The following is a 27,265-nucleotide window of genomic DNA, read 5'->3' on the forward strand; positions in this document are numbered from 1 at the left end:
GGGTGTACTTAAGGCAGAGATTGATAGGTTCTTGATTTGGACATGGCATCAAAAGATACGGGGAGAAGGCCAAGGACTGGGCCTGAGGAGGGGGGAAAAAAAAGGATCACCATGATTGAATGGCAGAGCAGACTCGATGGGCCAGATGGCCTAATTCTGCTCCTATGTCTTATGGTCTTACCTGTGACTTCTGCAGGCTCTGCATCTGATGTGTTAAATGTCCTCCTTTATTGTTATATGTATAACAAGTTATACCTTGCCACATGATACACATTCACGTTGCAGACTGGCATAATCTGGACTGCTTGTGTCTAAACATAGTTTCTGCAGCTAGCAACTGGAGTAACAACCTTGGAGCAAGGACATTTCTGTGAAAATGTCTTACCAATAGACTTTTGGTGAACAATACTGTGGTGAAATAATACAGGAAGTACACATCAAAATTTGGATGTGCAATTTCATTGGTACATACTCAAGTAATATGTTCATTATTAAATATCTCAAATCTTACAGAATAGAAGGGCATGTGTTTCTTAGCATCTTGCAGCTCCAGCATATACTAAAATGTTTTGCAGCTAGTGAAGGAGTTTTTTTTAAGAATGTCACTTTATAGTTGTGGAAAATGTGACAGCCGTCTCTTTTACAGCTAGGCCCGTTGTCTGCTCGCTGCTGTCAATCTGTTTTGTGATATTTGCTGAGGGAAAAAAAAATCCTTCTTTCATTGTTACCATATTAAATCTTTTACATAACTCGAGGATGTAAATTTTATTGATTTTATTTCTTATCCACAGGGCAGCACCTCTTCATGATGACGATGATGAACTGCAATTTTCTCTCAACAGTCCAGTGGAATATCAGATTAGATTTTCTCCAAGGCTGTAGAACATGAATTGAACATGTAGCCTTCTGATCCGGAGGCAAGAGAGTTACCCAACCAACCAACCAATATATCACAACGCTCCAACTTCAGGAAAGCATCTGAATTTGCCAGTCTCTCACTTATCTGATAGGTAATGGCTGATCTTATTAACTTAAGTTTTGGAGGATGATTTATTTCCCCCCTCAACCCCATCCTCCTGCCTTCTCGCTGTAACCTTTGATGACATTACCTGTAAAGAACCTATCAACCTCCACTTTAAATATACCCAATGACTGATCCTCCACAGCCATCTATGAAAATGAATTCCACAGATTCACCCCTCTGGCTAAAGAAATTCCAGCTCATCACTTTTCTAAAGGGACATCTCTCGATTCAGATATTGTGCCCTCTGGTCCTGGAATTCCCCCATTATAGGAAACATCCTTTCCACATCCACTCAATCTAGCCCTTTCAATATTCAATAGGTTTCAATGTGACCCTCCCTCATTCTTCTAAACTCCTGCGAATATAGATTCTGAGCCATCAAATGCTCCTCGTATGTTAACCCTTTCATTGCTGGGATAATTCTCATGAATCTCTTCTTGACCCTCTACGACGCCAGCACATTCTTCCTTGGGTATGGGGCCCAAATCTGCTCACAACACACTATACTCCAAATGCGATCTGATCAATGCCTTATAAAGCCACAACATTACATCCTTGTTTTTATGTTCTAGCCCTCTGGAAATGCATGCTAACTTTCTGACATCAGTGATTATTAAGATGTGCTAACTAATGAGTCTTTGCTTTATGTTTGCTCTGTCTGCTGAAAGTCTACAGTCAGAATTCAGGGAGTGCAAATTCAGCCCATGAAATGGTAGGAAATGCATTCTTCCAGCACTGTGTCTGGTCTGGTGTAGATTCAAACCCAGCACCAAAAAAGAAATGGTAGTGTGCAACTCTTCGTATTAAGTTCTCCAAAGAACCTGTGTGTATTCTCTCTATCTTCCTCTAATTCTGACAAGTCTAGGCTTCAGAAACATCCCAGCACCAGGCCAGAGGCAAGAAAGAGAAACGCAACAGAGTGGAGACAAATTACTTTTTCAAGGGACCTTTGGGAGATTTAATAAACATTAATGGTTTTTCGGATATGTAGCACAATGGCATTTAAAATACATAGTGTAATTTTAGACAAGATTAAATGCAACTACTTTATTAGATATTTACAGTCTTGGAGGCTTTGGATTTAAGATACATTACTAATTTCCCTACACAATTTATGGCTGAATCAAAGTCCCATGTAGGCAAGGGTAACTAAATCCTTCATATAAAAATGGCTAATTCTATACTTATAAGTATAGATTTTAAGTTTCTTAAGTTAAAACTAGAACTATAATAAATCACAAACAATTCACTTCTATACATACAAAAACCCTCCAAAGAAATGTAAGCCACATGTATTGTGCTACTGGCTTTATGCACATTTTATGCAAAATCAATAATTTTGGCAAACAGCCTTCTTCCTCACTTTAAAATTGAAATTTATTGCTTTGATACCCATTGTTTTGTAAAGTCTTGACATTCATTTCTCCCCTGCCTTTCCTTCAGCAGTACCTTCAGTCTTTGAAAATTCAGGTTTGACATTCGCTAACCGCTGTCTCATATTTTTCATTTCCCTTTCATATTGGGTGAAGTCCTATGCTGTTATTTTTGTCTCCATGTGTAAGTTTCAAGGTGAAGGTAGATCTCTGTGGACTTGGAATGAATGAAATGTGGTGGCTGTGGGTTGCAACAGGAAGGTCAAATTCTGAGAAGGTTGTCTCTGTTTGACTTTGCCTGGAGGTACCTGTGCTATAAGTGAGCTTATCCTCTGAGGGAAAAAGGTAGCTTCGTACTACAGTACATAGGAAATATTGATGACAAACTCTTTCTGAATTCCAGTATGAAATTTTCCTCATTATAACCAGTATGAATGCTATGATGTCAGTGTGCCTGGTTTACATTATATTTGTGCATCCACCCAGCACAAAAAAACTTAAACAAACCCCTGAAGTAATAGCATATTGTCAAAATATTCCTTGGTAATGGGTCCCTTGCCAAGCAGCTGAAAACTTCAGAAGCGATGGACTTGCATCTTCCAAATTTATATCAATTATTCTTTATTTTAGTTTTTGTGCTAATCAGGTTCAGAGTTTAACCTCATGAGATTAACACTTAATAGGAGTAACCTGACTGATAATCGGTTAGTGGAGGGGTTCCCAACCTGGGGCCCACAGACCACTAGCTTAATGATATTGTTACAAGGCATAAAAAAGTTTGGAAACCCCCGAATTTATAACACCATCAGTCTACAGGGTAGAAATGTGACCAAGTTCAGAACATTGAGTGCTTTTCTACACTAAGTATTCCAGTATTCATCAGAATAAAAACCTTCCCTTTATTAATTCAAGTATGATGGGCAATTATTTGCTGCTGTTGGAAAATCTTAACAGTAGGTTATGATGTTTTTAGTTAGAAGACAACATCTTGTCATAAATTCTGCATAGGTTCCAGTTCACGGTGGTTCTTTCCAGCATGCTAAACCGGAGGTTATTGAAATCATTATATTCCTGTCAGCTAATACTTGAAACTTTATGGTGGTACACTCAATGCATTGTATTTTACAGCGATTAGAGCCCTGAGTTATCATAATCCAGTTAAGGGCTTCCTGAGTATATATGCACAAGTAAATACTGAAAATCTCTGATGGTAATCTCTGTTTAATTCCAGCCTTCCCTTTTATTGCAGTGTCCCTGACCTAAAACATTATAAGCATAAGCAATGTCTTGAATGCTAAATCTCAACGTTTTAGACTGCCATTTCACAAATCCTATATTTCATTAGGAGTTTGAGGAGATCTAGTATGTCGCCAAATATATTTGCAAGTTTTTACAGATAGACCATGAAGAGCATTCTAATTGGGTGCATCACCATCTGGTATGGAGGGGTCACTGCACAGGAACAGAAAAAGCTGCCGAAAGTTGTAAACTCAAAGACACCTTCAAAAGGCGATGCCTCAAAAAGCCAGCATCCATCATTAAGGACCCTCATCACCCAGGACATGGGTGATGATCCTCTTCTCACTGGTACCATCAAAGAGGCAGTACCGGAGCCTGAAGACACACACTCAACATTTCAGGAACAACTTCTACCCCTCTGCCATCAGATTTCTGAATGGATAATGAACTTATGAATGCTTTCTCAGTATTTTTAACCCTCTGTTTGCACTGTTTATTTAATTTTAATACATACTTGTTGTAATTTAGTTATTTTTTTGTTATGTGTATTGTAATGTACTGCTTCTGTACAACAGCAAAGTTCAGGACATATGCTGCTGGTATTAAACCTGATCCTGATTCTGAAATACTGCAGAGGATATATCTGTGGAGCTTCCTAAACAGTCTCTGAAGCAAGGCTGTAGTAGTCAGAGCAGAGACCAAGAAGTTCACAAATCCTTAACTTGAAGAGAGACCTGATAATTCTGGATTGATGCAAAAGAATTGTGTGGCTAACTGTCAAGATTTGTGGAACTGTCTCTTGAAAGCAATAGGAGTAATATAATCTGGACAGCAACCCTGAATATAACCCTTAGTTTATTTGTCAGTCAGAAATATCTTTGAACAGTTAAGTGGCTCCAGCTGTCGGATGTGAAAGATGTTCAAGAAAACTGAACAAGCGAACTGTATTATACAAAAGAGGGCATTAGTGTTATGTCTAGACAGGCACAAAACTTGTATGGACAAAGATTAATCATCTGTTCTCAACTAAAAGTACATATTGAGAGTCCAAACTTCTGTAAGTTAAATTTTTGTTAAGATAGTCTCAAAACTGCAACCTATCCGATACTCATAATTTAAACTCCGACGAGCAATCACAAAAATTAATAGTGCTATCATTTCTCAGTACTCTCTGTAGGCTTGTATTCATATAATATACTAATCTAATCCGCCATGATGTGGTGTGCGTGTTCAGCCCCCGAAGCCCCACCACCTCAGTCTTGGTGCAGGAGCTCGTGTGGGCCCTCCTCTCTCAAGTGGGATGAAGTAGTGATCGAATCCCAGTTCATACAAACAGTAGCAATTGTAGGCCAGCATCGCTAAGGTTGGGAAAAATGTCAGCCCAAATCCAAATCCACGATAGGCGCTGCTCAATCCAGCCGTAATCCAGTATAGCAGCCTGCAAGAAATTGCATCAGTTATAAACTACATACAATCAGGAATTTTGACAAATTGCTTGACAAGGTCTGTTTGTCAGTGCATGCGTATAGTTTTATTGCAAGGACATTGACCCAACTTGTTATCTCTTTTGCTCCCAAGACCTTGCAAGACCAACTGAGTGTTTCAAGCATTTGAGTTTTTATTACAGACTTCCAGTATCTATGATATTTTCCTTTTGAATATGTCATTTGCTTATGTCTGTGTACTGTATGTATGGACATGAGTGTACTCTGGGCAAATGCATGTCAATCTGCACTTTTTTAAGAATAATGGGCAGGCCTATGTAGCTGATTCCTGCTCCTGAAATATTCTGAAAATTGTTACTCTCTTTAATACAATTTAGTCTGACTGGAATAAAACTGTACGAATATAAGGCAATACACACAAAATGCTGGAGGAACTCAGCAGGTCAGGCGGCATCTATGGAAAAGAGTTGATGTTTTGGGCCGAGACCCAGAACCCCCGATGAAGGGTCTCAGCCAGAAACACCAACTGTTTGCTCTTTTCCATAGATGCTGCCTGGCCTGCTAAGTTCCTCCAGCATTTTGTGTGTGTTGCTTTGGCTTTCCAGCATCTGCAGATTTTCTTGGGTCTATAAGAATATAACCCGCTTTAATCTGGTGGTAGATCAAGAGGGAACAAACAGAAATATTCAAAACCAAGTGACAAACAGAAAGTTTTTCCAACACTTAGTAAACTAGTAATTGTGTAATATAATATATTAAAGAATATATGGGAATATAGAGTACATTACCCAGAACTTGTCAAATTCCCATCAACTTACAGCCCAGAATATTTCCACCACCTAATATGACGCAAATCATAAGTGTTATGGAATACATAACACATGTCTGGATTGGTATAGACCCACACTAACCAGGGAAAGCAACCTAATTGATCAGCACCCCAACCATGGTTCTGAGCATTCAAGAACACAAAAAAAATGAGGAGCAGGAGTAGGTCATGTGGCCTGCCTTTCATTCAATACATCCATGCTAATCAATGCTGGCCTCAACTACTCTTCTGTGCTATTTTTCCATTGCATTAAATCTTACAAACATTTATCTACCTCCACCTTAAGTCCTCCTAACGATCTAGCCTTCACAGCCCTAATTCCAGAGATCCAACCCCTGTGTGAGTGAAATTAATCTAAATCCATACTTCAATGGCCAGCCCCTTGTGGTTATATCCCCTCATCTGAGACTCCCCCACTGTTAAAGCATACCAACATCTACACTGCTGTGGCCCCTCAAGTTCTAATATGTCTCAATACGTTCACCCCTCATTCTTCTGAACCCGAATGCAGACTCAAACTTTTAGCCCCCCCTTGATAAAATTTTCCATGAGCAGAGCACCATGGTTGAAATGTTTGCCATCTGCAATATGTACTGCAGCAACTCAAGTGAGGCTTCTTCGAAAGCACCTCCCAAACTCATGACACCTACAGAATGAGGGTTGCTGGTGAGTGGAAGTGCTACCAGCTCAGTTGTAATTAGATGTTTCTCATCATTGTTTGGTCAAACTCGTGGAACTGTCTGCCTTGCAGTGCTGTGTGAGCACCGTAGCTGGTGGAATGAAATGGTTTTGTAAGGAAAGTTCCCACTGCCATCTCAAGGGCAATTAGAAATAGGCAAAAATGGTAATCATTACAATGGATTTTTTCATGCCTCAAATAAACAATAAAAGCAATACATAAAAGGCGAACAGATACATACTAATAAATATTTTAAAATATGGAGAATATAAACTTGGAGTAGATAACTATTGGTTGGGTATAAGCTAACTGGTATCTCGGTGTTGAGATTATCAGGAATATTTAATTGAGAATGCACTGCTATAAATCAATCTTTCATGTTCCCTCATTGATCTTTGTGTATTTAAGAAGATTAGTAGTGTGTTGGGTAAGTGTTTGTGTTTATTTCAGGTTCCACATTAAGTAGGTAGATGTGTGAGTGTAAATGCAAGGTGTCCATTAACAGGCATTATATGCATCTGGGTGGGTTATAAAGTTACTGTTAGCAGAATCCAAATGTGCCATACTGTATTCTAGGTTCTTAAACAATGCGTAAAGCTGAGATTTACAGCTTGGGATAGGTAGATTTATCATAAAGCTGCAAACATTTGCAGCAATTCTAGTAAATTGATGCAGTAGAACTAAATCTATTTTGAAACTCCGTTATAGTTAATATAAAGTGGTCTTATTAAGAGCAGGCAGATTAACCAATTCAGAGTAAGAATCTGCTTGGGGATGAAATTAAAACCTGATCCAACTGCAGCCAATTCCAATCTGACCCAAGTCTGTGGAAGTATCTATCCTTTTTTACTCTAACCCATCCCACATTGGTTCCAAAGAACTTGGGCCAGCCAGGCTCCAATTTAGTGTACAGAGCTTCAGTGCATTAGTTACAAAGAGTTGGCTCACCTGATCTGATTAGTACCCAGGGGCCTATAATTTTTTTGGGAGGCACAACCTGATCTGCCCCTGATACATGGAGTCAAGTTCCGTCAGTTTGGAGTCATGTTGCCAGAGTCGAATTCAGGGAATGGATGTAATCACTATCCCTAATTAATTGAAAGTGGCTCTTCTTTATGAGTGGATCAACAGGAGGAAGGCCATACTACTATTTATAGATCTAGAGAATTGTAATGAAGCAGAAGAAATCCATTCAGCCCATTGAATCCATATCAGTGGCCAGCGTACCCCTTAGCTCCACAGCCCCACTCTCTTCTCCAAACTCTTACAAGCATCTATACATTAAAACGATGCATCGATTCTATTTCCATTTCACTTATAGGCAACGAGTCTGAGGTCATTACAAATCTCATATCCCCATTTGTATCTTTTGCTCAGACTTCGAAATCATTCCCTGCACCATCCCTGCTGATAGAAGAGTTTCTTCTTTACTGATTGGAATGGATCCCCTCTATTTAACTAATATTAAAGCTGTCACAAGCTTGTATATCTCAATGAGAAAGGAATGTCTTTAGACAGAGGGTGGCGAATCTGTGGAATTCATTGTCACAGACGGCTGTGGAGGCTGATTCATTGGGTTCTTGATTAGTAAAGGCGTCGCAGGTTACAAGGAAAAGGCTGAGAACTAGGTTGAGAGGGAAAATAATCAGTCATCGTCACAATTCCAAGCTTCATGTAATATTATTGTGTAAGGCATCACAGCAGAACCTACTGGATGGTGATTAGGACAGGGGGTGGGGGGGGGGCTACTGCACAAGATCAAAAGAAGCTACTGAAAGTTGTAAAATTAGCTCCATCTTGGGTACTAGCTTCCATAGTGTCCAAGACAGCCTCAAGGAGCAATGCCTTAAAAAGGCAGCGCCCATTATTAAGGGCCCCCATCAAACAGGATATGCATTCTTCAGACTGTTATCCTCAGAAAGGAGGTACAGAAGCCTGAAGGCACACTCTCAGTGGTTCAGGAGCAGCTCTTCCCCTCTATCATCTGATTCCTAAATGGACATTGAAGCCATGAACACTACCTCACTTTTTAAATATATATTATTTCTGTTTTTGCACTATTTTTAACTTTTAATATATATATGCTGTAATTGATTTGAATTTTTTTCTATATTATGATATATTGCATTGTACTGCTTCTGCTAAGTTAACAAATTTCACGACATATGCCAATGATATTAAACCTGATTCTGATTCTAAAACCTGGTTAAAATTATTTGCACAATTCCTTGAACCTGATGGTACTTGTCTTGCTGCTGTAGTTGAACTTGACTCAAAGCAAAGATAAACCCTTGAGTAAATCCTGGAATGTGTTCTCACTCACACTGGGCAGTCCACCGGGAGAACTTGGCCACCACTAGCCTTAGAGAAACTCACAACGACACCAGCAGTGCCTACTTCACATTGGTCATCACCTGGCTACTGCAAAGAGCCCAGATAGTATGGGAATGATCTTCAGGTGCTCCTGATGAAGATAGGTTGCCATAACAGCCACGTTGAGAAAGTAGATTACAAACTGTTCAATGGAATTGCCAACGTATCTCTGATGAATAAGAACAGCTCGGACATTAGTGTCCAAGGGATCGATGGCTGTAGAGCAAAGCCGGGACAGAGAACCTATCACAACACCTGGAAAAGATCAAATGAGATCAAAATCAGATAAGGAGCAGCAGAAGCATGCCTGAAAGTAGTTGACATTTCCAACTCAAGGTACCACGCATTATAAAATGTAAGAAATCATTTAATAATCGATTTGATTGTGTCCATTGGTTGAAGATTAAATTTATTCAGATGAGGCAGAGCGATAATTTTTCAACATGCTGTGCCAATGTGAAGGGATTAAGCTAATCTGATCACATGTTCCAAGAAAAAACTTGATTGACTCAGTTAATGTGGATATTATTAGCAAGGCAGCTAGTTTCATTGAGAAAGTGGCGATCAGACATTTATTACAAAGTTCAAAGTAAATTTATTATCAAAATAAGTGTGTCACCATATACTGCCTGGAGATTAATTTTCTTGGAGTAAATTAACAGGAATTTCTTTAGCCAGGGAGTGGTGAATCTATGGAACTGGTTGCCACAGGTGGCTGTGGAGGCCAAGTCATTGGTTGTATTTAAGGCAGACATTGATAGATTCTAGATGAGGCAGGGTATGAAGGCAGGAGATTGGGGCTGAGAGGGAACTGGAGAGCCATGCTGAAATGGTGCAGCAGATTCAATGGGCTAAGTGGCCAAATTCTGCTTCTATATCTTATGGTCTAAAACAAAGGAATACAATAGAGTCAATGAAAAAATACACACAAAGACTGACAAGCAACCAATGCATAAAGGAAACATTGTGCAATCAATCAATAAAAAAGTAAATAAATAAAGTAATTAATAATTCAATTCTGAAATCATAAGCTGTAGAGTCCTTGAAAGTTAGTCCATAGGTTGCTGAATCAGGTTAGAGTTAAGGTAAGTGAAGTTATCCACACCGGTTCAGGAGCCTGATAGTTAAAGGGTAATAATTGTTCCTGAACTCATTACAGTGCATAAAGTGAAAGCACTCCCAAAATTGTGCTGGGAAGGATATGCCTAAAATGTAATCCTAAAAGAGTGAATTGTATCAGAATCAGAATGTGTGCGCCTTGCAGAGGAATTTGTGTTCCACTGCTACTGCTACCTTTGTCCCAAATAGTAGAGGCTGTGAGCTTTTTATTCTGCACAGAATATCCAGTCCTAGAAATGAAGGAAAAAATAGTATCAAGATAAGCAGTTATTCTTAAGTTAACTTGCAACATGATTGGGAAAATCTATTTTTATTATAAACCTTGCCTGAGTTAGATGATAAGGAGGTCCACTGATGCAATGTCATTTTGTAATTATTATCTTATTTTATAATTATTTCAAAGGTGACTCATTTGGCCAGTCCCAGCCTCACTGCCAAGACATATATAGCAACCTAAAATCTTTATATGAAGTTAAAACATTAGTTAATTAAGCACAACAAAGATCCTGGGACCAGATGGATTACATTGAACTCTTGAAAGGCATCTTAAATATCCATTGAGGGCCAAGGTTATCTACTACTGTCTCTGTGGAATAGTTCTGATTTATTTCTGTTTTAACAGAGAAAACATTTAGAAGTTCAAGTCTTCTCAAAGTCCCGTGGGAGATGTACAGATGGTTCTCTGTTACTGAGGGAGTCAAAGTCATTGTATATTTTGTCTGAAACTGGCTAAAGATTAGCTTTATTTGCAATACTATTGCTAGAAGAACCCTGTACTGTTGCAGGTCTTGCCAAATTCAACAACAAGGCACAAAGATGTGTCCAGTTCTGGCTCGGCCGTGTTTAGACTGTCCATGGACACGATAAGAAGAGGAAGTTTTATTTGTCACATGTACTTTGAACCACACAGTGAAACTTGTCATTTCGTGTCAAATTACTTCAGCGAGGATTGTGCTGGGGGCTACCCACAAGTGTTGTCCAGCTTCCTGTACCAACATAGCATGCCCACAACTAACCAACCCTTACTAATCCGTACACCTTTGGAATGAGGGAGAAAAACGGAGCACTTGGAGGAAATCCATGCAGTCACGGTGAGAATGTACAAACTCCTTATAGGCAGTGGCGGGAATCAAACCACAGTCAGTGATCACCAGTACTGTAAAGCGATTAAGCTAAGCACTATGCTAGTGTGCCACCTGATGCAGTGGGTATGAAAGGGATTACTTCGGAAAGACAGTCCATTCTCAAGATTTGTGTAGGTATGTGCAATGGTAGAAAATTCTTCATAGGAACTAATGAAAGATAAGTTATCTGATCATACATTGGAGCTGGGAAATCAGGAAATGGAGAAAATGTCCTGTTGTCTAAACAATTAACTTTAAATGTTAAATTAACTGTTGCGAGGTGTTCCCATAAAGTAGGAAATATGGAAAAAAAAGCGCTTGGAGGCAATAGGAGTGAAATCTTTTCAGGAGGGAGGGACAAAGAGATGGAGATAGATCTACAGGGATTTCCATGCAAGGGTAAAAGATATGTACAGAATGAAAGGCAGTAAAAGGCAAAATGGAAAATAAAAGATCGCAGAGTAGGAGTAAAACAGAATTTAAATTCTACGAAGAGAGGAATGTAGTAGGCTGAAATGGCATTACACAGTGATTTATTGGAAGAATTAGTTAGAAATATGCAGATTAATACATGCTTTAAAGTAGTAATCATTATATGTATGTATAAAATATTTATATTACTATCTACAATTTCTGCTCAAGTACTTAAATGGAAAAATGAGTGATCATTCGCTGAAAGTGGGAGCAAAGTGGAACAGGATACATAGGGATAACATTAAAATGAAGGGAGTTGAACACATGGAAAAGAAAGAGAAGGTTTTAGAGATAAAGTAAGATGGGGGGCTCAAATGAATTAATAAACATTGTCACAGTCCGGGTGGAATGAATAAAGTGCTTTTCTGCTATATTTTAGTTGTAAACTCTTGGTAATGCTTTGGAAAAGTGGAATTTCTTTGGAAAGATTGAGTTCTAACTCAGTCACTTAAAACTTTATTCTGTTCATGGGAACAGGTTCCATTTCCATGTTCTTTTGTAACTATTGAAATTAATCTTTAATTAAAATACATACTTTTATATTCAACAAATAAATTCCTACATTGAGCCAGTGGGATTGTTCCTAATTTGGAGCATTGTGTCAAGTTTTGGTCACCTACCTGCAGGAAAGATGTAAATAAGATTGAAAGAGTGCAGAGAAAATTTACAAGGACGTTGCTGGTACTTGAGGACCAGTTATAGGGAAAGGATGAATGGGTTAGAACTGCAGGGAGATTTGACTGAGGTATACAAAGTTATGAGGGGTATAGATAGTGTAAATGTAAACAGGCTTTTACCACTGAGATTCAGTGAGACTACAACTCGAGGTCATGGGTTAAGGGTGGAAGGTAAAACGTTTAAGGGGAAGATGAAGGGGAGCTTCGTCACTCAGAGAGTGGTGAGGGTGTGAAACTAGCAGTCAGTGCAAACTTTGGATGTGGGGTCGATTTCAACATTTAACAGAAATTTGGATAGGATGTGACGGGAGGGGAATGGAGGACTCTGGTCTGGGTGCAGGTCAGTGGTACTAGGCAAATTAATGGGTTGGGAGTGACTAGAAGGGCCGAAGGGCCTGTTTCTGCGCTGTTGTGTTTTATGACTCATTAAGATTAAAGATGCAATCAGCTTTATTTGCCACATGCACATTGAAATACACTATTTGTGACAATGACCAACGCAGTCCAAGGATGTGCTAGAGACAGCCCACAAGAGTGGCCATGTTTGTGGTGCCAACATAGTATGCCCACAATGTGCTAATCCGTACTTAGAATGTGGGAGGAAACCGGAGCACCCAGAGGAAACATGGAGAACGTACAAACTCCTTACAAACAGCAACGGGAATTGAACCCTGGTCATTGGTGCCGAAAAGCTGCTACGCTACTGTGACACTATACACAGAAATACAGACTCAACCTGGAAGAAATTATACAGGTAGTTTTGCTGTAAAATGGTAGCTGCATTCCTAAGAAACCTTATGTTATATAAAGTTACATGAGAGCAGATCAGGCTTTGGTTGCCTTAAAGGTAATGATTTAAACAGTTTTTCCTAATTGCCATTGCACTGTAACGAACGTGGCCCATGTAATGCAAATAGAGTTCCCTAATCCATCATTGATGTTGTAAGCAATCCTCATCATGAAAGTAAACATTATAAAGAATTACCTTTTGAGGGAATGGATTAGTGGACATAACACTGATCAAAAAGCTGAGAGAGCAAATGCACAATGGGTCCAATGACCTAACCAGTGCTATATTTTCAATGATTCTAATAAAGACAAGAATGTATGTAAAGGCTTTTGTTCATTTATGAGAAGTAATGTAAAACCTCAATGAATCAGATTGTTTCCCTTATTAACAATTGTCATTAATAGCAATTGCCTTTCAACAATGTTGCTCTTCAAAAGTAATTATTTAGTCACAAGGCTAAAATTTGGATCATCTTGCACAAAGGGTAAATTCAATGAAAGAACATACACCACCTTTTAGAATGTCCTATTGATTACCATTGGCAAAATGATTATGAATTGCAGTAATTGTAGTTGGTTTCTCTTTCCAAACAGAAATCCCAAAAATAACACTGGAGCCACATAAATCTTATGCTTGTTTCTAAGTGAGTGTCTTCAGCGTTGTCAGATGAGACACAGAATCTGGGGTATTTTAACCTAAAAAATGACTGAGTGCTTCCTTTAAATCTGTAGACAGAGCAACTTGATACAAGTACTTTAAACGTTATTGCAGATTGTAATTTAAACCCCATGGCTTCCTAAAGGGTTACTGATGGAACGATTAAAATACACTTTCAGTCTGCAATGTGTTTTTGGAATTTTCTTTCAGCGGCAGTTACTGTGACAAGTCATTCTCCCTCTTAAAGATTTCCCATAGTGCTGGTGGTGGTATATTGGTTGTGGCTTCTTTCTCCTTTCCCCATCAATAGTTGTCCTGATTTCAGCTGCCAAACCTCTTGTCTCTGGCATTCCCTTCTTGCCTTCCTACCTCTCAGACCACCTCTAATAGCTCCTCCCTTGACCAAGCACCCTAATATCTGTCAAAATATATTTGAATATTCTCCCATGAGGTCCCTTGTGATATTTAGTAAATTGTAGGTGCTGTTCAAATTCAGGATGTTGTTGCAATCCCTGCTTGTTCATCACTTGTTTTTTACTTATCGAATGGAGCTTTCACATCTCAGAGATGTATCTTCAAAGTATCTACTTGCATTGCTCTTTCTTTGCAACTGCAACACTCTAGTCCACATTTTGATTTCCTTTCACTACCTCAATGTGCCCACATATGGAAGGCCCACATATCTGTCTGATGACATGCAGACCAAATCTTTTTATTGTCTCTTGGTACAAGTAACAATGATAAACCAATACCCATACCAAATTCAGGAATAGCTTCTTCTTCCCTTCTTCCCCTCTGTCATTTGATTTCTAAATGGACATTGAACCCTTGAACACTAACTCAAATTTTTAAAAACGCAAACAACAGGAATTCTGCAGATGCTGGAAATTCAAGCAACACATGATCCTCTCGTATCCCTTTTGCCTATCACCTGTCCAGCTCTTGGCTCCATCCCTCCCCCTCCTGTCTTCTCCTATCATTTTGGATCTCCCCTCCCCCTCCAACTTTCAAATCTCTTACTCACTCTTCCTTCAGTTAGTCCTGACGAAGGGTCTCGGCCTGAAACGTCGACTGCACCTCTTCCTAGAGATGCTGCCTGGCCTGCTGAGTTCACCAGCAACCTTGATGTGTGTTGCTCACATTTTTAAAAATTATTTTTGTTTTTGCACTACTGTTTTTAATTTAACTATTTAATATACAGTACATATACACTTATTGGGAGGGTGAGGAGCCAGAGGTCGTGGTACATATAGGTACCAATGACATAGGTAGGAAAAGGGATGAGGTCCTGAAAGGAGAATATAGGGAGCTAGGAAGGGAGTTGAGAAAAAGGACCGCAAAGGTAGTAATCTCGGGATTACTGCCTGTGCCACGCGACAGTGAGAGTAGGAATGCGATGAGGTGGAGGATAAATGCGTGGCTGAGGGATTGGAGCAGGGGGCAGGGATTCAAGTTTTTGGATCATTGGGACCTCTTTTGGTGCAGGCGTGACCTGTACAAAAAGGATGGGTTACACTTGAATCCTAGGGGGACCAATATCCTGGCAGGGAGATTAGCGGGGGCTACTGAGGTGACTTTAAACTAGAATGGTTGGGGGGTGGGAATCAAATTAAAGAGGCTAGGCGTGAGGAGGTTAGTTCACAACAGAGGGATGGGAACCAGTGCAGAGAGACAGAGGGGTGTAAAGTGAGCATAGAAGCAAAAAGTACAAAGGAGAAAAGAAAAAGTGGCAGGCCGACAAATCCAGGGCAAGCATTAAAAAGGTCCACTTTTCAACATACTTGTATAAGGGCTAAGAGAGTTGTAAAAGAGCGCCTGAAGGCTTTATGTGTCAATGCAAGGAGCATTCGTAATAAGGTGGATGAATTGAAAGTGCAGATTGTTATTAATGATTATGATATAGTTGGGATCACAGAGACATGGCTCCAGGGTGACCAGGGATGGGAGCTCAACGTTCAGGGATATTCAATATTCAGGAGGGATAGACATGAAGGAAGGGGAGGTGGGGTGGCGTTGCTGGTTAAAGAAGAGATTAACGCAATAGAAAGGAAGGACATAAGCCGGGAAGATGTGGAATCGATATGGGTAGAGCTGCATAACACCAAGGGGCAGAAGACGCTGGTGGGAGTTGTGTACAGGCCACCTAACAGTAGTAGTGAGGTCGGAGATGGTATTAAACAGGAAATTAGAAATGTGTGCAATAAAGGAACAGCAGTTATAATGGGTGACTTCAATCTACATGTAGACTGGGTGAACCAAATTGGTAAAGGTGCTGAGGAAGAGGATTTCTTGGAATGTATGCGGGATGGTTTTTTGAACCAACATGTCGAGGAACCAACTAGAGAGCAGGCTATTCTGGACTGGGTTTTGAGCAATGAGGAAGGGTTAATTAGCGATCTTGTCGTGAGAGGCCCCTTGGGTAAGAGTGACCATAATATGGTGGAATTCTTCATTAAGATGGAGAGTGACATAGTTAATTCAGAAACAAAGGTTCTGAACTTAAAGAGGGGTAACTTTGAAGGTATGAGACGTGAATTAGCTAAGATAGACTGGCAAATGACACTTAAAGGATTGACGGTGGATATGCAATGGCAAGCATTTAAAGGTTGCATGGATGAACTACAACAATTGTTCATCCCAGTTTGGCAAAAGAATAAACCAAGGAAGGTAGTGCACCCGTGGCTGACAAGAGAAATTAGGGATAGTATCAATTCCAAAGAAGTAGCATACAAATTAGCCAGAGAAAGTGGCTCACCTGAGGACTGGGAGAAATTCAGAGTTCAGCAGAGGAGGACAAAGGGCTTAATTAAGAAGGGGAAAAAAGATTATGAGAGAAAACTGGCGGGGAACATAAAAACGGACTGTAAAAGCTTTTATAGATATGTAAAAAGGAAAAGACTGGTAAAGACAGATGTAGGTCCCCTGCAGACAGAAACAGGTGAATTGATTATGGGGAGCAAGGACATGGCAGACCAATTGAATAATTACTTTGGTTCTGTCTTCACTAAGGAGGACATAAATAATCTTCCAAAAATAGTAAGGGACAGAGGGTCCAGTGAGATGGAGGAACTGAGTGAAATACATGTTAGTAGGGAAGTGGTGTTAGGTAAATTGAAGGGATTGAAGGCAGATAAATCGCCAGGGCCAGATGGTCTGCATCCTAGAGTGCTTAAGGAAGTAGCCCAAGAAATAGTGGATGCATTAGTGATAATTTTTCAAAACTCGTTAGATTCTGGACTAGTTCCTGAGGATTGGAGGGTGGCTAATGTAACCCCACTTTTTAAAAAAGGAGGGAGAGAGAAACTGGGGAATTATAGACCGGTTAGCCTAACGTCGGTGGTGGGGAAACTGCTGGAGTCAGTTATCAAGGATGTGATAACAGCACATTTGGAAAGCGGTGAAATGATCGGACAAAGTCAGCATGGATTTGTGAAAGGAAAATCATGTCTGACGAATCTCATAGAATTTTTTGAGGATGTAACTGGTAGAGTGGATAGGGGAGAACCAGTGGATGTGGTATATTTGGATTTTCAAAAGGCTTTTGACAAGGTCCCACACAGGAGATTAGTGTGCAAACTTAAAGCACACGGTATTGGGGGTAAGGTGTTGGTGTGGGTGGAGAATTGGTTAGCAGACAGGAAGCAAAGAGTGGGAATAAACGGGACCTTTTCAGAATGGCAGGCGGTGACTAGTGGGGTACCGCAAGGCTCAGTGCTGGGACCCCAGTTGTTTACAATATATATTAATGACTTGGATGAGGGAATTAAATGCAGCATCTCCAAGTTTGCGGATGACACGAAGCTGGGTGGCAGTGTTAGCAGTGAGGAGGATGCTAAGAGGATGCAGGGTGATTTGGATAGGTTGGGTGAGTGGGCAAACTCATGGCAGATGCAATTTAATGTGGATAAATGTGAAGTTATCCACTTTGGTGGCAAAAATAGGAAAACAGATTATTATCTGAATGGTGGCCGATTAGGAAAAGGGGAGGTGCAACGAGACCTGGGTGTCATTATACACCAGTCATTGAAAGTGGGCATGCAAGTACAGCAGGCGGTGAAAAAGGCGAATGGTATGCTGGCATTTATAGCGAGAGGATTCGAGTACAGGAGCAGGGAGGTACTACTGCAGTTGTACAAGGCCTTGGTGAGACCACACCTGAAGTATTGTGTGCAGTTTTGGTCCCCTAATCTGAGGAAAGACATCTTTGCCATAGAGGGAGTACAAAGAAGGTTCACCAGATTGATTCCTGGGATGGCAGGACTTTCATATGAAGAAAGACTGGATGAACTGGGCTTGTACTTGTTGGAATTTAGAAGATTGAGGGGGGATCTGATTGAAACGTATAAGATCCTAAAGGGATTGGACAGGCTAGATGCAGGAAGATTGTTCCCGATGTTGGGGAACTCCAGAACAAGGGGTCACAGTTTGAGGATAGAGGGGAAGCCTTTTAGGACCGAGATTAGGAAAAACTTCTTCACACAGAGAGTGGTGAATCTGTGGAATTCTCTGCCACAGGAAACTGTTGAGGCCAGTTCATTGGCTATGTTTAAGAGGAAGTTATGGCCCATGTGGCTACAGGGGTCAGGGGGTATGGAGGGAAGTCTGGGGCGGGGTTCTGAGTTGGATGATCAGCCATGATTATAATAAATGGCGGTGCAGGCTCGAAGGGCCGAATGGCCTACTCCTGCACCTATTTTTTATGTTTCTATGTTTCTATTGTGATTCTTTTTCTCCTATACTTATCATGTATTGCATTGCACTGCTGCTGCTAAGTTAACAAGTTTCATGACACCTGTCGATGATATTAAACCTGATTCTGGTTCTGATTCTGACATGAAGCAAGAGCAGCACATAAAGTCCTTCAAGCCTATTCTGCCAATCAATGAGACCATGGCCAATCCTTTAATGCACATTCACTTTCTCATGTAATCTATATGTTTTCCTATTTCATTACTGTTTTCAAAATTTATCAATCTCAATCTTGCAATTACTCAAACTTGGCATCACCCTTTGCAGGAGAGAACTTTGCATATTTGCGGGTGACTGAGAGAAGAAATGCCAACCATGAACAGTGAACCCTGTATTCTGGGGCAATACCTCAAGTTCCAGCCTCTTGCAAGCAACATATAACAATTATAAGCATATAACAATTACAGCATAGAAATAGGCCATTTCGGCCCTTCTAGTCTGCGCCGAATGCTTACTCTCACCTAGTCCCACAGACCTGCACTCAGCCCATAACCCTCCATTCCTTTCCTATCCATATATCTATCCAATTTAACTTTAAACGACAACATCGAACCTGCCTCAACCACTTCTGCTGGAAGCTTGTTCCACACAGCTACCACTCTCTGAGTAAAGAAGTTCCCCCTCATGTTACCCCTAAACTTTTGCCCTTTAACTCTCAACTCATGTCTTGTTTGAATCTCCTCTACTCTCAATGGAAAAAGCCTATCCATGTCAACTCTATCTATCCCCCTCATAATTTTAAATACCTCTATCAAGTCCCCCCTCAACCTCCTACATTCCAAAGAATAAAGACCCAACTTGTTCAACCTTTCTCTGTAACTTAGGTGATGAAACCCAGATAACATTCTAGTAAATCTTCTCTGCACTCTCTCTATTTTGTTGACATCTTCCCTATAATTCTGTGACCAGAACTGTAAATCCTCCTTCCAATAGTATTAGTTTCAATTAGATCACCTCATTTTCTTCTAAACTCCGATGAATATTTAGGAAAATCTTTCTTAATTTCTCCTCTGAGTACAGTCCTTCCTTGTCGTATGGGTCTGTAAGACTGCTGCAAGGATAAGGAGGAAAAACGCAATGGTAAAGTTGTGTGAATTCTTTCTCTGAATCTGAAAATCATCTGTTAGTCTCTGTCAGATGAAGGAAATAAGAACCTCAAACAAAAAGTGATCATGATGACTCTCGGAGGACAGAGACATTTTCAAGGATGTTACCGGGCCTCGAGGACCTGAATTATAGGGAAAGGTTGAATAAGTTAGGACTTTATCCTCCCACAGTATACGAGAATGAAGGCAGATTTGATAGAAGCATACAATATTATGAGGGACAGGGGAAATGCAAGCAGGATTTTTTTCCACTGACGTTGGGTGAGAATAGAACTAAAGGCCATGGGTATTTGGGTAAGAGGTGATATATTTAAAGTGAACCTGTTGTGTATTTAATATTTCAGTAATCTTACATGTATATTGGTTGATTAAGCATTCTTGTTTGTTTGAATATTTCATTACATGTTATATGAATTGCATACATCATCACGCTACCACGTGGCACGTGTGCGCCTCGCTTAAAGTAAACTCGAAGTTAGGATCACATTTCTAATTCCCGTGTGTTCCTTTAAGTTAGTTTAATATTTTGAAGTAGCAGAGCATAACAGAACCCAAGTGGGAACTTCTTCTCTTTGGGGGTGGTGCATGTGTAGATCGAGTTGTCAGCTGAGATGATGGATGCAAGTTTGATTGCAAAATTTAAGCAAAGTTTAGGTAAGTACATGGATGGAAGGGGTATGGAGATCTACGGTCCAGGTGCAGATTGATGGGACTAGGCAGAATAACAGTTTGGCTTGGATTAGATGGGCTGAAGGGCTTGTTTCTGTGCTGTAGTGCTCTATGACAAGTTCTTACCTAGAAAATATGCCGTACTGTGCAAAAGGCTTAGGCATATACCGTGTGTGTGTGTGTGTGTGTGTGTGTGTGTGTGTCTGTGTGTGTGTGTGTGTGTGTGTGTGTGTGTGTGTGTGTGTGTGTGTGTGTGTGTGTGTGTGTGTGTGTGTCTGTGTGTGTGTGTGTGTGTGTGTCTGTGTGTGTGTGTGTGTGTCTGTGTGTGTAGCTGGAGTGTCTAGACTTTAGCACAATACTGGATAAAAGGAACAATAAGGTTTAGGATATTTTAAAAACCACATTCTTAGAGCATTTGAATAGTTTGTGCAAGGATCTGTGATGTCATGGAACAAAAATAATGGCTTTGACTCTCTTCTTGAAATTCCTAAACAATTAACTGATTACACCAGAGAACTAGTCTCCCACAGGGAAGAGGAAATACTGTATTTGCTGGCCTTCCATTTAGTGTCAGAAACAAGTGTAGCCTCTTATTAAATGTATTCTATTCTGTCTTTAATAGCATAGTCAGACCATACCCCTGCCTTATTACTTCCTGTTCAAAGACAGCTTCAGGCAGTGTTTCAGAGCCCAGCCTCTTTTGTTAAACTGTTCCCCGTGGTTCTCCTTACAACTGCAATCCTTCTTGCTAAACAATAGCACGAACATTCGATAAGGCTTGCTCCCTTTCAGTTTAAAGTGAACCCCAGGAAGCCTCTGTGAAATTCTTTGTTCTATCCCTTTATCCTAGGACTTGCCATCATACGTATATGTCCAGTGTTCCATGATGGATGAACAGCTCGTTACTTAGATTGCCAGGCAGGATCTATGGAAAAGAGTACAGTCGACATTTCGGGCTGAGACCCTTCGGCAGGACTGGAGAAAAATTTGAGGAGTAGATGTAATAGGTGGGGGGAGGGAAGAGAGAAATGCCAGGTGATAGGTGAAACTTGGAGGGGAAGGATGAAGTAAAGAGCTGGGAAGTTGATTGGTGAAGGAGACAGAAGGTAATGAAAGAAAGAAAAGGAGGGAGGAATACCAGAGGGAGGCGATGGATGGACAAGGGGATAATGTGAGAGAGGGAAAAGGGGATGGGAAATATTGAAAGGGGGGTATTACTAGAAGTTCGAGAAATCGATGTTCATGCCAGCTGTTTTATTTCACTTTTGACACTACTTTGATGTATGGAATGATTTAGCTGGATGGCGCATAAAATCTTTTCACCAAACTCGTGACAATAATAAACCATTTACCGATTAGAGGGCAAAGAAGCAGCCCATTGAGGGTGGGGATTGTTGGGTTAATGTGGGGCAGGATGGACAGGGAATTGCGGTGGCGAGCAGGGCAATGGAGGTGTTGTGGAAAGGGAGCCACTGGATAGATTAATTCAGGGGTCCCCAACCTTTTTCGCACTGCGGACCGGTTTCATATTGACAATATTCTTGCGGACCGGCTGACCGGGGGTGGGGGGGGCGGTGTTGCCAACGGACAAGAGTAGCAGTCAAATACGCTGGGTTTACCACAAGAAAGACTACGATGACCATGAAGCCTTGCACGGGCACCAGTGCACATGCGTACCTTGCGCATGCGTGTACGATTTTTTTCCACAAATTGTTTTTGGCGATTCTTTTCGGTGGGGGGGGGTGTTAATCACGACCGGAATACAGATGATAATTAGCTAATACACTCAATTTTGTTTCTAAAAGGGTTTATCTAACGAATTTAATATTAAACACACAGCGCATATTTTCCTCGCATGAATATAGTGATGTCAATTATCAGGGGAGGACAGGGGAGCTTGAAGTAAATGTTGAACGAACTTCCAGTAGAAGTGGTCGAGGCAGGTTCGATATTATCATTTAAAGAAAAATTGGATAGGTGTATGGACAGGAAAGGAATGGAGGGTTATGGGCTGAGTGCAGGTCGGTGGGACTAGGTGAGAGTAGCGTTCAGCACGGACTAGAAGGGCAGAGATGGCCTATTTCCATGCTGTAATTGTTATATAGTTATATAAGTCAATAGCATCATAACATTTTAAGTATTGTTTGCATATTAAACACGCAGCACATATTTTCCCCGTATGAACATATAAAATCATTGCAACACACCAATATCGCTGAAACAGTGGGAGCCCTGGGATTGCTTTCCTGCAACAAAACGGTCCAATCGAGGGGTGACGAGAGACAGCAATACTCGAACGGGTTTCCTAATGTCCAGTCTATTCCACAATTTAGTTTTCGTTGCATTCGTTGCAGAGGTACGTTAGAAATGGAAGCAACGTTTTCAGTGCTTCCGTGGCTATCTCAGGATACTCAGCCTTGACTTTGATCCAGAATTCCGGCAGAGATGTTATGTCAAACATACTTTTCAGCCCGCCGTCATTTGCAAGCTTGAGGAGTTGATCTTCTTCCTGCGCTGAAATGGATGACGCGCGGGTAATGACCTCGCGTGCGTAATGGCTCAACAGTGGGCGTGACAGGGAATGAGCAAATGTGCAGATGACTCCTATCGCCAAATCATATCGTTTCCTCGCGGCCCGGTAGCGCATGCATTGCGGCCTGGTACCGGTCCGCGGCCCGGTGGTTGGGGACCGCTGGATTAATTCACATTCACCCTGCTCCAGCATTGTCTTCCCAATTCAGATTGTAATTTAAAGTATGAAAAAAAACTAAAAATGCTCTGACCAGAACGTGGATTGGTTGGCATCTCAAAGTAAAAGTAGGATTAAAAAGAAGTAACACGTAGACATAAAAATAAAATCAGAAAATTTTGCTTCACTCTCCACAGGTGCTGCTTGACCTGCTGAATCACTTCTGCATAATTCTACCCCTTTGACTTTAGATTTCCATTATTTGCACCATTTTGTTCAAGTTTATTGTCATTCAATCATACACATATATACAGCTAAACGAAACATCGTTCCTCTGGAGCCAAGGGAAAAAATGCAGTACATAGAGTCACACACAGTACATGTATTTACAATCCAGCACATACAATCACAAAATAATATTAGCACAAGCCTCTGAGTGACATGGCCTGAAGGTTGACAGGTTGACATAAAGTGTGAGGTGCATGTTTATTTACAGTACTGTGCAAAAGTCTAAGGCACATACATATAACTAGGGTACCTGAGACATTTGCACTGTACTGCTGCCACAAAAATAATCAAATTTCGTGGTATATGGGAGTGATGATAAATAAGCCTGATTCTGATACAGGTCTCGACTGCGGACTGACTGTGGGAAGGGGGCAGGGAGAGGGGAATCATGGTTGGGAGAAGGAGAAGGGAGAAAGGAGAGAGCGGGAAGCACCAGAGAGACATTCTGTAATGATCAATAAACTGATTCTTTGGAATCAGATGGCCTTGCCTGTTGCTTCAGGGTTGGGGGGTGCCTGCACCGTGCCACCTCCCCTCACCTGGCACTCCTTCTCTGCCATTTGTCCCACACTCCTCCCGTGCACTCCACCTCACCGTTCCCAACATCCAGATTTACAACCTCACTCTCTGCTCCACATTGACAAGTACAGTACTGTGCAAAAGACTTAGACACCCTCGTTATATATATGTGCCAAAGACTTTTGCGCAGTGCTGTAAGACAGTATAAAGTTACAGGCGCTGTTATAAAAAAGCAAGCAGTTGTATAAATATGTGAAACAGCAGCAATAAAAGATGGAAAATGACCAGTGCAGGATTAGAGTGTGTCTGTGAAGGAAGGGGCAAGAGTTGGCCTTTCAAACCCTCAATCCTGCTCTGTCTTTCAGTGACGACACAGCTGATTGCTTATCTCCAGTTTAGTCTTGTGCTTTATTCCCTAGGGCCTTGGGCCCCTAATATCCAAAATCCTACCAAGTTAATTTTGAGTACGCTCAGCAACTTAGTCTGCGCGGCTCTCTGGAGCAGAGATCTTCAATTTCCAATAAAATGAATGAAGAAATTTCCTGCCAACTCAGTTCTAAATGGTAGACCTGAGTATGTCCTTGTTCAAGATCCTCCACTCAAATGAAATAGCACTTCAGCATCAAACCCACTAAGAATTTTATATGAATCAATGAGATAAATCCTCTAAATTGTGGACAAACTTCTTTCAGGATAGGGAAGTACACTAGACTGCAAGATGTTAACATTTCTTTCCTCTTGCAGGCTCTCACTGCCAACGTTCCCTCTAAGGTGAGCATGTGTGTGCGCGTGCCCACATCTTTTGCTACCAGCGCACCTAGGAATTTAAACTGCGCACAAAATGTTGTCACCCTTTACCTCGTTGACAAGTTAGTTATATTCCTTCTAATGAATATTTATCAAAATAAAACATTGTGTTTCACTATATAAAAGTTGAGAAGGCAGGATGAAACCACCAAATACATATTCTGGGTAACCAAACTTCTGATCGCTAACAGTGACGCGTGTACTTATCTACAAGTTTGAACTCATTCAGTTTGCTGGTGGCACCACTGGAACTTGTGCAATAAATAGTCAACTATTTGCATATTTGTGTGACATTAGCAATGACTCATTGATGTGTATTATTTTATTTCTTCTAAACAATGAACAAAAACCTGGACTTAGTAGTTTATTGTCCTTCAAGTTTACTCCCGCTTAAATATTCAGTGCGCACATGTTGTTGTCACTGGGCAAAAAATTGCACAGCACAAGATTTTTGCGCACACTGGTCATTATGAATTAGAGGGAACATTGCTGGCTGCCCAAAATTGTTTTAAAGTTTTGTACTTTGTTCAAATGGTCAGGGTACATGGTCACTGATGATGGGATGAACTTGTTTGCTTGAAAGTGTCTGAATGCTCGGTACAGTCTTTATTTACTCACAAACCCAAGAGATTCTACAGATGGTGGGAATCCTGGACAACAAACACAAAGTGGTGGAGGAACTCAGCAAGTCAGGCAGCTTCTAGGAGGAGGACGAAACAGCCAAAATTTTGGGCCGAGATCCTTCATCAGGACTGGAAAGGAGGGCAGAAGCCAGAATAAGATGGTGGGGAGAGAGGATGGGGAATAATCTAGCAGGGGATAAGTGAGACCAGGTAAGGGGAAAGGTGGTGCCCCCAGCCCCTTACCTTCCCCCTCACCTTGTCTTGCCTGTCACCTGCCAGCTTACTCAATGTTTAATTCAGTTACTCACAACATTTTTAGTTGCAGTGAGCTGGTCAAAGCACCTCCCTGCATCCCAATGCTAATCATCTCAAAAACTCCCCTAATTAACGAGCCAAAGTCAGCAGATTCCCTTGTCCAAACATCATAATGGTGACTACTCAGACCACACAACCTGTGCAGAACTTATTAACGATGAAGAATTTCACACATTCCACTTACTCCCAAATGTTTCTTTTTAAAACTGTGATGGCTTTAAAATCAGTAAAGAAAACAGAAAATAATGAGAAGTGTTCAGCTGCTATCTGTAAGGAGAGAAATAAGGGGCCACTATCAACATTCCAGTAAATGTGCTTCTTTATTTCTCTGGAGTTGAGCAGTAAAGGAGAGGTCTAATTAACATTGGGGCTACTGGTGGGTGAATTTACGTGTCTATCCAGTTTTTCCAATCTATTATGAAGAAACTTGTAGGTGCCATCCATAAGAGCATATGATATACGTAGGAATAGAATTAGAAATACAAGAGATTCTATAAATCAAAGATTCAAAGATTGATTTATTATTAAAGTGCACAACTCTGAAATTCTTCTTCTCCGGATAGCCATGCAACCAAGAAAGAAAAAGAATGGCAGCGTGATAATCAACCCCGAATCCCTCCTCCCGCACAAAATACAAACAAAAATGGAACAGGAACATCGGCCTCCAAATCTACCCCCCCCCCACACACACAAAAATACGAGAAAGATCAGACGAAAAACACAGGACATAAAAGCTATAAGACTGAAAAAAAAGTTTATAGGCCAAGTCCACATCCAAGATGCTGGAAATATTTATTTATTGGAATACAGCGCAGAGAAGGCTCGACTGACTCTTCATGCTGCGTCAGCCAGGGATCCCCTGATTTAATCCTAGCCTAATCATGTGACAATTTCCAATAACCAAGTAACCTGCCAACCACTACGTCTTTGGAATGTGGGAGGAAACCAGAGCACACGGACGAACCTCATGCGATCACGGGGAGAATGCATAAGCTCCTTACAGGCAGTGGTGGGAATTGAACCTGGGATGCTGGTACCGTAAAGCGTTGTGCTAACCACTGTGCTACCGTGCCACCCCGATCTTGAGGAATACACATAAAGCGCTGGAGGAACTCAGGAGATCAGGAAGCATCTATGGAGAAGAATAAACAGTTGATGTTTCAGTCCAAGACCTGACACCCTTACTTTTCAGTTCTGATGAAGATGCAGGAATAAAAAGGTGGGGAAGGAAAGGATAACAAGCTGGCAGGTGATAGGTGAAACCAGGTGTGGGAGAAGGTGGGTAGGTGTGGGAGGGGGTATGAAGTAACAAGTTGGGAGGTGATAGGTGGAAGAGGTAATGGGCTGAAGAAATAGGAATCTGATAGGAGAGGAGAGTAGACCATGGAAGAACAGTAAGGAAGGGGCACCAGAAGTAGGTGATGGGCAGGTAAGGTGAAGAGAAGAAGTAAGAGGGGAGCCAGAATGGGGAATGGAAAAAGAAAAAAAATATTCAATCCATTGAGTCTGCTGCACAAATCAATTATGGCTGATCTGAGGCATTGATCGTGTGGATAGTCAGAGGCTTTTTCCCAGGGCTGAAATGGCTAGCACGAGAGGGCATAGTTTTAAGGTGCTTGGAAGCAGGTACAGAGGAGATGTCAGGGGTAAGATTTTTATGCAAAGAGTGGTGATTGTGTGGAATGGGCTGCTGGCGA

General features: G+C 41.0%; 1 protein-coding gene across 3 annotated transcripts in view; it reads right to left on the reverse strand.

The window, feature by feature from the left end:
* Positions 1 to 1,908: 1,908 nt before the first annotated feature.
* Positions 1,909 to 27,265, reverse strand: part of LOC134337563 (uncharacterized) — a 136,114-nt gene continuing 110,757 nt past the window's right edge. For all 3 annotated transcript variants that reach the window (XM_063032691.1, XM_063032690.1, XM_063032692.1), the window contains exons 3-4: positions 9,004 to 9,217; positions 1,909 to 5,074 (exon numbers count right to left, since the gene is read on the reverse strand). In XM_063032691.1, the coding sequence (XP_062888761.1) occupies positions 4,867 to 5,074; positions 9,004 to 9,217 (422 nt within the window). In that variant the 3' untranslated portion in view covers positions 1,909 to 4,866. The remainder of the gene's footprint in view (positions 5,075 to 9,003; positions 9,218 to 27,265) is intronic.

The sequence above is a fragment of the Mobula hypostoma genome, chromosome 24 (assembly GCF_963921235.1).
Source record: "Mobula hypostoma chromosome 24, sMobHyp1.1, whole genome shotgun sequence".
Taxonomy (NCBI): Eukaryota; Metazoa; Chordata; class Chondrichthyes; order Myliobatiformes; family Myliobatidae; genus Mobula; species Mobula hypostoma.